Source organism: Bombus vosnesenskii, unplaced genomic scaffold (genome assembly GCF_011952255.1).
Source record: "Bombus vosnesenskii isolate JDL3184/JDL3185 unplaced genomic scaffold, Bvos_JDL3184-5_v1.1 scf7180000013370, whole genome shotgun sequence".
Lineage (NCBI taxonomy): Eukaryota > Metazoa > Arthropoda > Insecta > Hymenoptera > Apidae > Bombus > Bombus vosnesenskii.
Genome location: NW_022883003.1, coordinates 347652 through 361436, shown reverse-complemented (window position 1 = coordinate 361436; position 13785 = coordinate 347652). Strand labels below are relative to the sequence as shown.

Sequence of the window (13785 nt, the reverse complement as noted above, 5' to 3'; positions counted from 1 at the left end):
ACACGTCGAGCTGTCATTCTTTCTTCGCTGAGATGTCGTGCAATGTGCGTTAAATTTGGACGTCGGGTCGCGTCGCTGCGAGAGAAGACGGGCCGATCGATCGGTTGTTTCCAGGCTGCGTTGCACAGATCGTGATGCAAGATCTGTAGATGACGCGCATTCGTCAGTGGATAGATCACGTGGTTTAACGCAGTTCCATCGGGCAACCTATGTACGCATAAGATGTATGTATCGCGGTACGTGACGCGTCTCAACACAAGCTCATACGCACGTGTTCGAATTTGTCCTCCCATCCAACCGTATATCCTGAATATTACGTGTGCACGTGGCCGCGTAATACGCGACGAGAGTTCTTGCGTGATCCGACGTCTCCTCGACGCGCGTCTCGACCAACGACTCGGCGGCTGCACTGCTCAAAGGCACCGGTGACTATTCGAGAAATTTCTCCTACCTACCTACGTCATGGGATGAAATAGTAGCCTGAAATAGAGAATCTTAGGTTCGGAAAATTTGCGTTCGAATGAACCAGGTCCTCGTATATTATATCGACAGATATGTTTATCGTCCAACGGTTCTTACTAACATTAAGATCTATGCATCTGGAAGGCGTCAGGCGTCTTGCATTTTCACCTCGACCTCGTTCCTCTCGCTTTAGACACGTTGACGTCGTCACCAAGATTATTTAACCCTTTGCACTCGAGAGGCTACTTTCCGTCACCACAACGTTCCGCGTGGCAACTCGAGAGGAGAATGAGAGGCGATAATCCCTGTTTATGCTAAATTTCGACCTCTCCGATTGACGAGAGCGCAGTATTGGTTGGTAAATAGATTCCTTAGCTCTTTGTATCGTTTGTTATGGAGTGTGAGGTATTACACTTTCAAATGAAGATGAAATATTTATGCCCAAATTCTTCCGAATCTATGGTTTTACCAACGTCTGCGACGTTAGTTCAGATTCGGCGGTCGTGGCACAAGTATTACAGTTTCGTAAATTTAGAAGCTCTAAAGAAATGGATTTAGAGATTTGTTTAATTAATTCATATATTCTGTATAAAAGCAAAAGAACTTAACCACCACTTAACCACCTGCGATTTATAAAAACTTTAGTAGACCGGATGAGAGGAGATATTCGACAACCGCGAGATCGAGCTTCCACGCCTACTGCTAATTATGATGAAATTCGGTTAAATGGAAAGCTGCGTGTAATTTTAACAGGAACAAAAAAGTATTGTAAGGTGTGTTCTTACCGAAACAAAGCAGGAGAAAGACACGAAGCAACTTATTATTGCGATACTTGTGCCACCAAGCTTGGCAGATGTTTTATAAATTATCATAAAAAGAAATACAGAAGAAATATTAAAAAATTAAATGTTCGAAGATGTAAATATATATGGATTATTAAAATGTAATGTGTTTTAGGTTAATTTTTGTATAAAATCATTGTATGTTACCTACAAAACACTCGTCACAGACGCGCAAAGTCACCTCGAGTTGTTGCTACGCCCGACCGAAAAGGCCGTCGAGTGCAAAAGGTTACCGAGCTAAAGAGTTCATATGTTACCGAGCCGATATGTTCAATTTTTCTGATTCAGTGTTTCATTTTAAATGTTTATATTATACATACTTGTAACATATATGCAAATCGTGCCTCTAACCCAATTTTTTCAGCTATGTATACTTAAAGGGTCCGTTGACGATAAATAAATAAATAAATAAATAATAATAATACATATTAGATAATGCTATTCGGAGTAATACCGGCGGCGGCTGAGGAGGCGGCGAAGACAGAGAAGGTGCGTGGAAATCCGCCGTTCTAGACACGAGTTTCTTACCGCGGAAAGACAAAGCGGAGGTATTCGCCGGAGGTGTTCCGATTAATCTTTCAACCCGCGATCGATTGCTCCTCGACGCGGACGCACCGTATATCCGGGCATCGTCGATCGTTTAAGAGCCATTTAAACGTAAAGCATGGCACGAAAAATAGACGCGAGGCGGAACGCGTTTCGCTGTTAGAAACGGCGTGACAATTTCGTAACTACCGATGTCGTAGCTTTGGCAATCGACGTATATCCTATGGAAGCGTGTGGCACTCGGATAAAATCGGCTCCTAACGCCGGAACACACGCGTCCGGTCGGTTTTGTTTTCTTCCTCCCTCCTCGCCCTCTCCCCCGAATCGAGCTTCCAATTCGTCGAACGAAGAAAATCGATGGCACGTTCCTTTGTCCGGTCGCGTCCACCCACTCTCGGCATTCGTTTCGAGTAATCGGTTCCGTACTTACTCACGGCAGCGTTTATAAAGCTCGGTGCTCGACTCGTAGCCGCTATTCGTCGCGCTGGATGTCGCGTTTGCGAAAGAGGATGCTGACAACGAGCGAGATAGCCGGACCGGTTAAAGCGGTCCTCTGTTCGAGAAACGAGCGACCCATCCCGGTACGGATGACGGTTTAACAAAGCTCTTGGCCGTCGCTTTGTCTCCGTTCCGAGAGAGAACTTCACCGTATGGTGGACCGTATGCGTGGATAATTATTTGCGGAATTCCGCGAGGAAAATGAAATTTCATAATTATTCCCGGAAATGCGGCTGGTGACGGTCTTTAGAGTTGGTGCGGCCAAGCACGGGAGATGGATCGTCATGGAAATGAAAATCGCTTTAATAACGCCATTTTCGCCTAACTATAATCCACCGTTACGAACTGTTTGCGTTTTCGCCGTGTACTTTCCGTTCCGATCTTCGTCGATGCGTCGACGCGCGCCCTCGCCATTTACCGACCGGATAAAACGCCGATCGAGCGATTCCGTTAAACGGAACAGACGCCGCAGGTGGAAACGTCGGATCACGAGGAAAGTTGCGTTAATCTCGTTGGCGCTCGAGGCACGCGCGTTCGAAAGCTTCTTCCGCTTGGAAATCGAGCATCCGTCGAGGCACCGCTACGGAGTTTCAGCTTTGAGCTGCGCAGCGAAACTCGCGTTTCCAACCGAGTTTTGGTTTACCGGGTTGGGAGTTGCGGTGGCTTGAGCGAAATTCGGGAGTAAATCGGGAAATTAAATCGTAAATTACGAAATACGTACTTCGATTACGTTCTTGGATTTTCGTGGTTTTGGCCCTCGAGAACCTGCAACGTGAAAACTTGGACGCTAGAGCGATTTCACGAGCTCGATATATCGCCGCAGACACGCTACCGTAACGAACTCGAAAAGTTCCCGACTGCCACCGCGCAGAAGAAAACTCGGCGAACGATGCGATGCGGGGGCTCTTCGGAAACTTGCCGCGTTTAACGGACGAACAAAACGAGTCTCTCGCTTTGTCAATTTTCGAACACGACGTTTTTCCTAGCGTTCCGAAACTCAGACGAACTCTCGCGCATATGGAAGTTGCGCTGTTCGATAACGAAACGGAACGAGGCTCCCGGACGTAGACTCGAATCTCGCAAGGTAGCTAGAGGGTGCAACGTAAATGGATATTTCAGTGAGTTTAAGTAAATATCGGTCATCAGATTCAGGGTTAAAATTCGTTTAAGGCTACGGTTACATGGCACGCGTATTTGGACGATGCGTAGTTCGTCGTCGAATCGAACGCTTTAAAATAAAAAATTTGGTTCTACCGTTCGCATATTGGACGTCCTATGTCGTTCGTATACGCAGCTCGTTTAAATCGTTCCACCTTTGTCGTTCGATTTTCATCGTTCGATTTGCGACTGAAGTGTCCTTCGATCCTTCGAACGAACGACGATTTTTTGCTAAGTGTTTCTTTAGTCCTATCAGCGTGGAACATAAAGAAAAGATGCGGGATTTATCCGGAAATGCTCTCGAATTTTTCTGGTCGATTTATCAGATCTTGAAACAAAGTAGAGATACGATATTCTCTATTTTTCTCTTTTAAAGAAAGCATTTTCTTCTCTCGTGTCAATCTATTATTTGTTGGCGCGGTTTTTAATAAAGGATTGTGCAAGAAATAGGAAGAATATGTTGAATGATCGGTATCCACGTATCTTGCAAGGATACGTGCAGATATAATATTTTTCATTTTAACAAAGTAGATTCAAGGTACGCTTGTTTCAACCCGTTGTACACCGTATTCTTAATTATGCTAATTGCTACGTTGTCTGCCTGCACTTTTTTGCCACGAATAGCTCTCTTTGTTGAATTACCTTGTGTACAGATGGTGGTTTGATATCGCTTTTGTACTTTTATGTTATGTTCATATGATCGCTACGTTGTGTATATCATAATCGAACTGTGACCCGTTATAATAAATAATATTCTAATAAATTTACTTTTCCGCATATTGCACCTTTGTACCAAAGGGTTTAACCCTTATTATTTACGTCAATAATAACGTGTAATAATATTATTATTATTATTAAATGACATTATTTGATTTGTGCCCTTTGCGAGCTATTCGTGGACTTGCTGTGTCGGCCACTTTCCTTTAATGATCATTATCTGCAAGTTGTTTCAATAGGAAACGAGGCTGTAAAAGCATTATCCTTAGATCTAATTTCTCGTTTGAAGAATCCTTATACTCTGCTAAAGTTGTACGTCTCGTTGGTGTTACCCCATGTAGAATATGCCTCTTGGCGTCATTACCACCTAATGACAAAATCCGCAATCACTTAGTTGCCAACCCAATAGTAATAAGAAATGTAAATCTAGTAAAAAGAAAGAATTAGAGAAGGTGGCTTCTTACGAAACCCCAGCTACAAATATCCTCTTGCAAATGATGATCGTGATTGTGTCCCAATTACGACTACTTTCGATATAAAACCTTCGAAGCAGCGTAAAACTATTAGTGAACTTTTCCTCCTTCGCAATATTATAAATAATAAAATCGATAGCTCGCGTTTGTAAGACTTGGCCAACTTTAACGTGCCCATATTTTATGCGCCAGTTTTTAAGCCGAAATTCGGTCACACTAACAAGTTTGTGACCAGCAAGTACGTGGCTCGAGTAGACTTATTCTTCGATCACCTACTATGATGGAAGAAAATCCCATTAAACATACGAGCAGCTTAAAGTTATCATCCTAAGCAATTGTACTTACTTGTCTGTGTGTATTTTTGTTTAAACTTTGTATAGCAGCATACTTGATATTGTTTCCTTTTTGCCGTCGATATTATTTTAAATAAATGTACGAGTAAATAAGATTAAATTAATTATTAAATCCACGTCTATCTCGTAAAATACAGAAATGGTACGTAACCGTAATCCAAATTCCAATCCAATTTTTTGCCACATACAGATGCAGATTGGCCGCGCGACACGTGTCTGCGGACAATCGTCTGTCAGCGCGGATTCGGCTTAAGACGTTGAACGAAAAACACGGTAACGGCGAAAATTCCTCGTATCCGCGAGGCAGTTGGTTTCTAAATATTTTTTGCGATATAATCTATTGGGTTGTTTTTTCAGGGGAAAAGTCTGGCGGATATACCGGGAAACCATTGCCAACGTACAGACCGGCCTCGCAATTGGTTCCCCTGGGAGGAGCGGCGAGATTATTTTGCGAGGCATACCTGGGAAAGGTCGAGCTTCCGGACGCGAAAAATTCGGTAACCTGGTCGAAGAGCGACAGCAACGTCACGTTACCGAGTCACGGCAGGATCGCCCAGCATAGCGTGTCCAGGTGAGTCCGTTTCCGATTCGTCCCTTTGAGACCTGGCGTCCACTTATCGCGTATTCTACAGGAAGGTTTCCATCTAAACGTCTCTCGCACACCATGTCACGACCATACGACGTTGTTAATCGATTCGTGTGCGCATTCCGTGGAAACGATGCCGAACGTTAACACGGACGCTACGAATAATCGCGACATGTACCTGGTCAACCCCGGTCAACGAAGTGGAAGCTCGTTGGACGAACAGTACGCTCCTGGCTATAAGTCAGCGGACAGTTTCTCATGCTCGGCAAAATGATTATTTGAAAATAGACACGATTTTCTGGATTAATTTTATTCTTTATCTACGAGCGAGATATTCGACCGAATTAAAACACGCATGACTTTGTACCTTAAAATAATCTATTATACAAGGTGGGCATCGCTTTGCTGATTGTACATCTAAAAACGTTCGTACAAATATAATATGTTCTGCTTGTCTTCGTTTATGAGATATAACGAATTTTGTAGATGCAACACTTATCGAAAATGTTGAAACGAGTTCGTTAACAAATTCGGGAAACACCAAGAACCGTCGAAAGTGTAGCCGGATACGTGACAAGCCATCTACAGACTTGCCTTGAAAATATTCTGCGACGGTAATTAGGTAACGCAAGATCGAAACAGAAAATTCGTTAGATGTCATAAACGAAGACAGATAGAACGTACGTTTACTTGAACGTTTTTTACCGTTTTTAAGTGCGTGGTTCGCATTCGAAATGGATCTCAGTGTTCCTTTACACGGCTGTCTGTATATTACGAAATAGAGTATAGCATTTACGCGAATGTGTAGAAATTACGTAATATCAAAAGTATGGTACGTTCTAAGAAATATTTTGTCAAAAGTAGGCAAACTGTCGGCGACTTATGGACACTAGGCGTATGTATTGGGTTGTCCGAAAAATTTCTTTCGTTTTATAAGGAAATAATAGACGCACAATGTTTTTTGTTTTATATTAGTTTATTGAATTATGCATGAACATAATAATAGAAATAGGACGAAATGGAGCACATCTAATTCAATAAAATAATATAAAACAGGAATTGTTGTTCATCTATTATCACCTTATGAAACGAAAGAAACTTTTCGGACAAGCTAATAGTTTGCGTGGACGGCGCGTTGCTGCCAAATTTGGCTGGTTTCGTACGGGCCACGACGACCGGCTTCCATCGAAATCGAAAGGTCGATCGATAAGGGTTGGAGCGCGTTCGATGGACAAGAGCGCTTGATATCAAACTGTTAATTAAGCGGCACTTGCAGGGGAGTATCGGAATTTGGCTTTGATCCGAGGCGAATATCCTGCTTGCAGGAAGCACGCTCGCCGCCTGAATCGCGTACGCTCCAGGATCGGTTAATAGAAGCGTGGCTAACGAGAGATACGTAATGAAATACCCGTGGTCATTATCGCCGGAAATACGGATTTCCCGCTTCCTCTTTACTGATTGCAAAAGGAGGGGTCAGAGGTTGCACGGAGAACTTCACCGCACTGAAGAACGGTCGATCGAATCGCATCTGGGTTACGTTTCAGGATTTAAAACGCGCATCACTCGGTCGAATAATGTTCCGTAACACGACCCAGTCATTACACGCTCGTCCATTTCATCATCCACAATAACCTTTTGAGAATAGAAATTTGCTTTTTTGCCAGTTTTATTTCTCTGTCTACGCTTTTCATAACACATTCGCTCGGGCCAGCAATAATCTCAAAGAGTCGTTACTGCCTTGTCGAGAATTAATCTTTATTTCCACTAAATGGGGATGGTTAGTTCTCATCTTGTCTACCAGTTTTTCCTATCAATTAACAGCGGTGACTGCTGCCCTTGCTTCTTTACCGAAAATCTCAACTGACGAATCCGCTCGTCCCGTGTCCTACGCACGCCCATCTCAAGTTTTTGCTTTCCCCACACACAATAAAACGACGCGGTTCCGCGTGAACTTAACATTTATACGCACGTTCAGTCTTCGAAGGTGTTCTTTGTGAAATATACAGGGTGGTTGGTAACTGGTGGTACAAACGGAAACGGGGTGATTCTACGCGAAAAAAGAAGTCGAAAATTTAGAATAAAAATTTTTCGTTCGAGGCTTTGTTTTCGAGAAAATCGACTCTGAATTTTCGCTCGGTACGCGTGCACTCTTTCACGTCTCGTTATAACGGATCTCACTGTAGATCGTTGTTTCGATGGAAAAATTGAAAAAAAAAGATGTTTATTCTATATTTTTGACTTATTTTTTCGCGCAGAATCACCCCGTTTCCGTTTGTACCAACGGTACTTTCCGATTGTACCAACAGTTACCAACCACCCTGTATAATTATATTTAAAATTTAACCCTTTGCACTCGACGGCCTTTTCAATTGGGCGTAGCAGCAACTCGAAATGATTTTGCGCGTCTGTGACGAGTGTTTTGTAGGTAACATACAATGATTTTATACAAAAATTAACTTAAAAACACATTGCATTTTAATAATCCATATATATTTACATCTTTGAACATATAATTTTTTAATATTTCCTCTGTATTTTTTTACGATAATTTATAAAACATCTGTCAAGCTTGTTGGCACAAGTATCGCAATAATAAGTTGCTTCGTGTCTTTCTCTTGCTTTGTTTCGGTAAGAACACACCTTACAATACTTTTTTGTTCCTGTTAAAATTACACGCAGCTTTCCATTTAACCGAATTTCATCATAATTGGCAGTCGGCGTGGAAGCTCGATCTCGCGGTTGTCGAATATCTCCTCTCATCCGGTCTACTAAAGTTTTTATAAATCGCAGGTGGTTAAGTGGTGGTTAAGTTTTTTTTGCTTTTATACAGAATGTATGAATTAATTAAACAAATTTCCAAATCCATTTCTTTAGAGCTTCTAAATTTACGAAACTGTAATACTTGTGCCACGACCGTCGAATCTAACGTCACAGACGTTGGCAAAACCATAGGTTCGAAAGAATTGGAGCATAAATATTTCATCCGCATTTGAAAGTGAAGCACTTCACACTCCATAACAAACGATATAAAGAGCTAAGGAATCTATTTACCAACCAATACTGCGCTCTCGTCAATCGGAGAGGTCGAAATTTAGCATAAACAGGGACTATCGCCTCTCATTCTCCTCTCGAGTTGCCACACGAAACGCTGTGACGGCGGAAAATAGCCTCTCGAGTGCAAAAGGTTAAAAACCCAATGTCAGATTCTATTGAAATTGTTGAGGTTATTCGATGTGTAAACAGAGAAAACTCGTGGATAAATTGTAAGGCAGAAAATAAAAGAAGAAAAAAAATTTAAATAAAAGTGTAATTATAAGTACAATACACTTTGAGCTGGTCCAGACCCGCGCGCTAGCTGTGTTACCCAATAACTGAACGCCCCGAAGCCAACGTCGCCTGTCTACTGTTTATGGTCTGACTTCGTCGCAGTCTTTTGTCTACGCGCTGTCGATGCCTTCAGTGCTTGAGAAAAGTAAAAAGACCAGATGTGGAGTTTTCTTAGAAGTGATAACCATTTCAACAGAAATATCCCTATCATCTTAATGGAAATAGGGAATCTTTGGTGTCGATACTAATCGAGATGCAAACTTACGACATTCGTTGACGAGTCACAAAGCAGACGCGTCTGTCCGCAAACACAGTCGAACAAATAGCGCTTTTTGAAGCGAGTAGAAGAGAGAGCGTACGTCGTGTGCCGCGTGCCCGTACACGCAAAATCGTGAACGTGCAAACGATCAAATTAACCCGGTGAAATATCGTTCGTGCGAACGGAGACGGTTATCGCGTAATCGTCGCTTCGGCCGCTCCGTGGTGAAGCTCTAGCAGCCCCGCGCTATTCGTGGTTTCCGCGAATGCAGTTGGTTTCGCCTGCAACCTCGTATCTCGGGGGTACATTTGGAAATGGCGCGCTGCAAACTTGTCGTCCAATTAGCGACCGCGCGCCTGGTGTGCACCGATATAACGTGTGGCAGCTGAGTCGGGACACACCGAAACCCGTAACGACAACTCGTTTTCCCGTTTTACCAGCTCTGGTGCGTTTCGATGTTCGACGTATCATCGTGACAAGATGTTTTTGGTCGATCCGGCGCGTAAAAAGGAATCATCGTGGGGGGTACTTGTCGCGATCGAACACGCGCGTTTACTTTAACGTTAACTTTAATTGGTCTCGCCCTGGAACGTGCTCGGATAGCGGAGAATGATGGCGATACGGAGCGCGTCTGCGGAAATCGAAGTTACGTAAACGCCATTCCGCGAACGCGCTTTCACTCGGCCGGGTGTTTCGTCGTGTCGCCGGTTCGCGTGACTGGCAAAGGAAGCTCGCACGATTTCCTTGCAAAACACTGGCTTGCATAAACGTCGGATCGGTCGACTTGCCACGATCACAGTACAAAAGCCGAGGCCAAGCGAATGAACGAAAAGAAGAAAGTTTAGGATGGAAAGGCAGCCGGTTGCGCTCCAGAGGAGTCTCTCTCGCAGGGAGGATCGACGAGCGCGATCACTGGCCCGGTGGTTAGCCTTTTTGCCGTCTCCAGGCATTACACATATAGAGGTAATAACGTCGAGACAAACTCGGTAGAGTTCAGCTTGGGCTCGACGACCGCGAGAAACCAGACGAGGACGAAATCCGTTCTTGCACGCAAAGTGCGAGGAAGAAAGGACGTGGCAGGATGCGACGCGCGGCAAAGAGAGAGAGAAGCGAGGCAAGAAATTCCAAGGAATCTTGGCCTCTCTCCGCTTGCCGCCGCCCTTCCACGTCGCAGCAGCTCCGTCATTACGCTGATGATAGCCTGGCCTGTTACCTCGGTGAATCGGCCCCTTTTTCGTGTGTCCCCTCGCTGCTGCCACTGTTGCTGTGATAATGCCGATTCCTCCGATGGTTACAAGCCTCGCTCCACATAGCTCGCAACTCGACCACCGCTCGCGAAGGGGAAATGGAAAAACGTCGGCCCGTAATTGTCCGCGTCTGTCCGGGAACGCGTTCGGTCTGCAGTTCTTGTAAGGTTTTGCCGACTCGTCGTTGGTCGCCGTGAAACTTTTAGTCGCTCGTACGCGCGCGGCCGCGCCTCGTGCAAGAAATCGCTTTATTAGTCCGGAAGCGAAGAGTGAAGTTGCGAGAGAGAGAAAGAGAGAGAGAGAGAGATCGCGATGCCGTGCGACCGAGCGGAAACCGAATGTCGAGGCAACGAAATTGAGCGGAGGAAAGGGGACGGCATTGTCCCTGTCCATTCTCGGATTCTCGGTGCATACGATCGATAGAGGCTATTCCTCGCGGCGGAGACGCTTCTAGCTGCCAATTACGGTCTATCCCAAGCTTTGCCGCTTTCCACCTATAGGCACCGTCGAATCGATCGCCAAGTCGGTTTCTCGTTTCTCGCGTGAGAACCGGACAGCAGCTCGAACGCGGTCTCCCGCGACGCTCGACTTCGCGAGTTTGAGGGGGCAAAGGGAAAGTCCGTGAGGTCGCGCGATCACGGTGGAGAGGAAGAGAAGAAGAGGGAAGAACCGAGTCGGGGAGAACGGAGTGGAGCGAGAAACGACGCGGAGCGGCACGGCGCCAGGGTCACGAGCTCCTCCGCGGTTGGTTAGCCGGTTCTTCTACCCTCGATCTCTTTCACTCCGCTTGCTTTTTGTCTCTCGTTTTGTCGTCGAGCTCTCGATCATCGTGGCGAGATAGCAAGGTCCGTCGTCCGGCCATGGGTGGTCCATCGAGCTTCTCATATTCTAAGCGACGAGTCGCCTCGCTGGTCGGCCGGGATTAAACGAGATCGACGATACCTGAAACGACTCGTCAGCTCTCTTTCTCTCTCTCTTCTCCCCTCGTTTTCTCTCCATCTCCCTCTCTTCTTCAGCTTCCAATTTATATTCCATTCGCTTTTAATCGAGCTTCCATTATGCGCCGGTGGATCGAGTAAACGCGCGAGGTCGTACAGCGTCGAGGAGACGCGATGGGGAGCTTTGGAGAATTCGCAGCCCGATGGACAGAAATCGAGGTGGAGAAAACGAGTTTCTCGACGTAACGCGATCGATCGACGAGACGCGTTCATTCTCTTTCTCTGCTCTCTACACTCTACTCGTTTTCGCTAGCCGGAAATTCGCTGACGCGACCACGATTTAAGTCGGTGCAAGAAGGAAAGTCGGCTATTCGTCTTAAAGAACCAGGAAGGGGAGCCAGTTAAATGCTCGCGGACGTAACGATGCCGTCGGAGATTCGTAGGTTTTACGCGCGCACCTTGCAGAACTTGGAGGAATAATCCGTCGCGATCTTTCAACTCGTCGAAGAAACTCGGACCCCACTGGAGACCAAAGGAGCGACGAGGACGACAAGAATCGTTTCGGGAGAATCTATTGCAAAGTCTCGTTCCTCGTTTCGCGACGCGTCGTCGAACATTCATCGAGAAGAAGAGAAATTTTTCTCGGCCGCAAGAGCGGCAACTTTTCTAACAACGTCGACTGTTGCGAAGCAAGATCGCTGTCAAACACGATATTTCGAGTATGACGAATATTCACGATAATTATACCGATTGAAACGACTGTTCGAAATTTTAGTTGGCCGTCCGTTTATGGCGCGGACAGGCCCATTTCCCTCATTAGGAAATTCCGAATTATCGGTCCTCTCAGAGCAGTAAACGTATTGACTCGAGGCCAGGAAAAACTCGGGAAAAGACCAGTCGGAAGGGCACGGTGGAAAGAAGAAATCCAACGGCGAGGAGTTCAGCTTCAACCATCGGACAGTACACACAGAACGACAGAGTCCCAACTTAGTTCAATTACGAGCAACGAAGACTACAGACAGAGGACGACAGAGTCCCAACTTAGTTCAACTACAAGCAACGAGGACTACAGACAGAGGACGACAGAGTCCCAATTTAGTTCAACTACAAGTAACGAGGACTACAAACAGAGAACGACAGAGTCCCAACTTAATTCAACTACAAGCAACGAAAACTACAGACAGAGGACGACAGAGTCCCAACTTAGTTCAACTACAAGCAACGAAGACTACAGACACAGGACGACAGAGTCCCAACTTAGTTCAACTACGAGCAACGAAGACTACAGACAGAGGACGACAGAGTCCCAACTTAGTTCAACTACAAGCAACGAAAACTACAGACAGAGGACGACAGAGTCCCAACTTAATTCAACTACAAGCAACGAAGACTACAGACAGAGGACGACAGAGTCCCAACTTAGTTCAACTACAAGCAACGAGGACTACAGACACAGGACGACAAAGTCCCAACTTAGTTCGATTAAGTGCTACAACGAATACAAATAAAGTGCCGTCTAAATCTAACACTCGAGTTATTCCATCTCCTCCACCTTGAACGTTAAGTCATTCGAGGTACGCGATATCGACCGATCGGTTTGACCTGACCGGTTGCTCTTTAATCGATAATACGCAACAACGACGATACTTTATTTATATTTTACACCACTCCATGTTACGGTATGAAATAGACTCGCAATACACCGAAGAATAATATCGAAGCAATAACGTCGGTTCGCGCGGCCAGTGTTGCAACGTAATCTCTTCGTTGTCGACCGATCGATTACCGATCCACTGCGATCGATTCGATTCTAGGCACTGATATATCTACGTATACATAGATAGCTATACGGATCGTTATCGATAATTCAGACGTCTTACGCGTTGGCATTTTGCATCGGCGAATTATGTCGCGTTCGCGATTGTTCGCGATCGACGTACGACTACTAAACGCTTGTGTACCGCGAATCTTGCCGAGCAGTCGTTAGACGCTATACGAAGAAACTAGACTCGAGTTCATCGTCGAGCGCGTTTCTCTCGTGACGCATTAGCCGGGAATGCGGTGATCGATAGAGTTCGCAGGTGTGACGAACAGATTCCGCGCGATCGGCGACGGTTCAGACTCGTAAATCTTAAGCGGCCAATACTCGTCGACTAATAGAGACGAATTACACGCGGTCTCGTGGGCCGTGCGCGCGCTACGCCGAGCTGCTCCGCGTCGATGCGGATCTATTAACGTTGATTGCATTCGAATGCAAATTCATGGTAGAAGCGGCCGCCCGCTAGCGCTAATTCATCGCCGACTGAAGTACTTTCGCCCGTTTCCATTCAGGTCGTAATTGTCCTGGACAAAGCAAGGAGAAAGCCAGCCCGTAAGCTC

The 13785-nt window shown here is 45.5% G+C and overlaps 1 protein-coding gene across 1 annotated transcript in view; it reads left to right on the top strand.

The window, feature by feature from the left end:
- The window catches only part of LOC117237376 (single Ig IL-1-related receptor-like), a 131188-nt gene that overhangs the window by 91134 nt on the left and 26269 nt on the right, over positions 1–13785 (top strand). The window contains exon 3 of the mRNA XM_033501274.1: positions 5407–5620. Within this exon, the coding sequence (XP_033357165.1) occupies positions 5407–5620 (214 nt within the window). The remainder of the gene's footprint in view (positions 1–5406; positions 5621–13785) is intronic.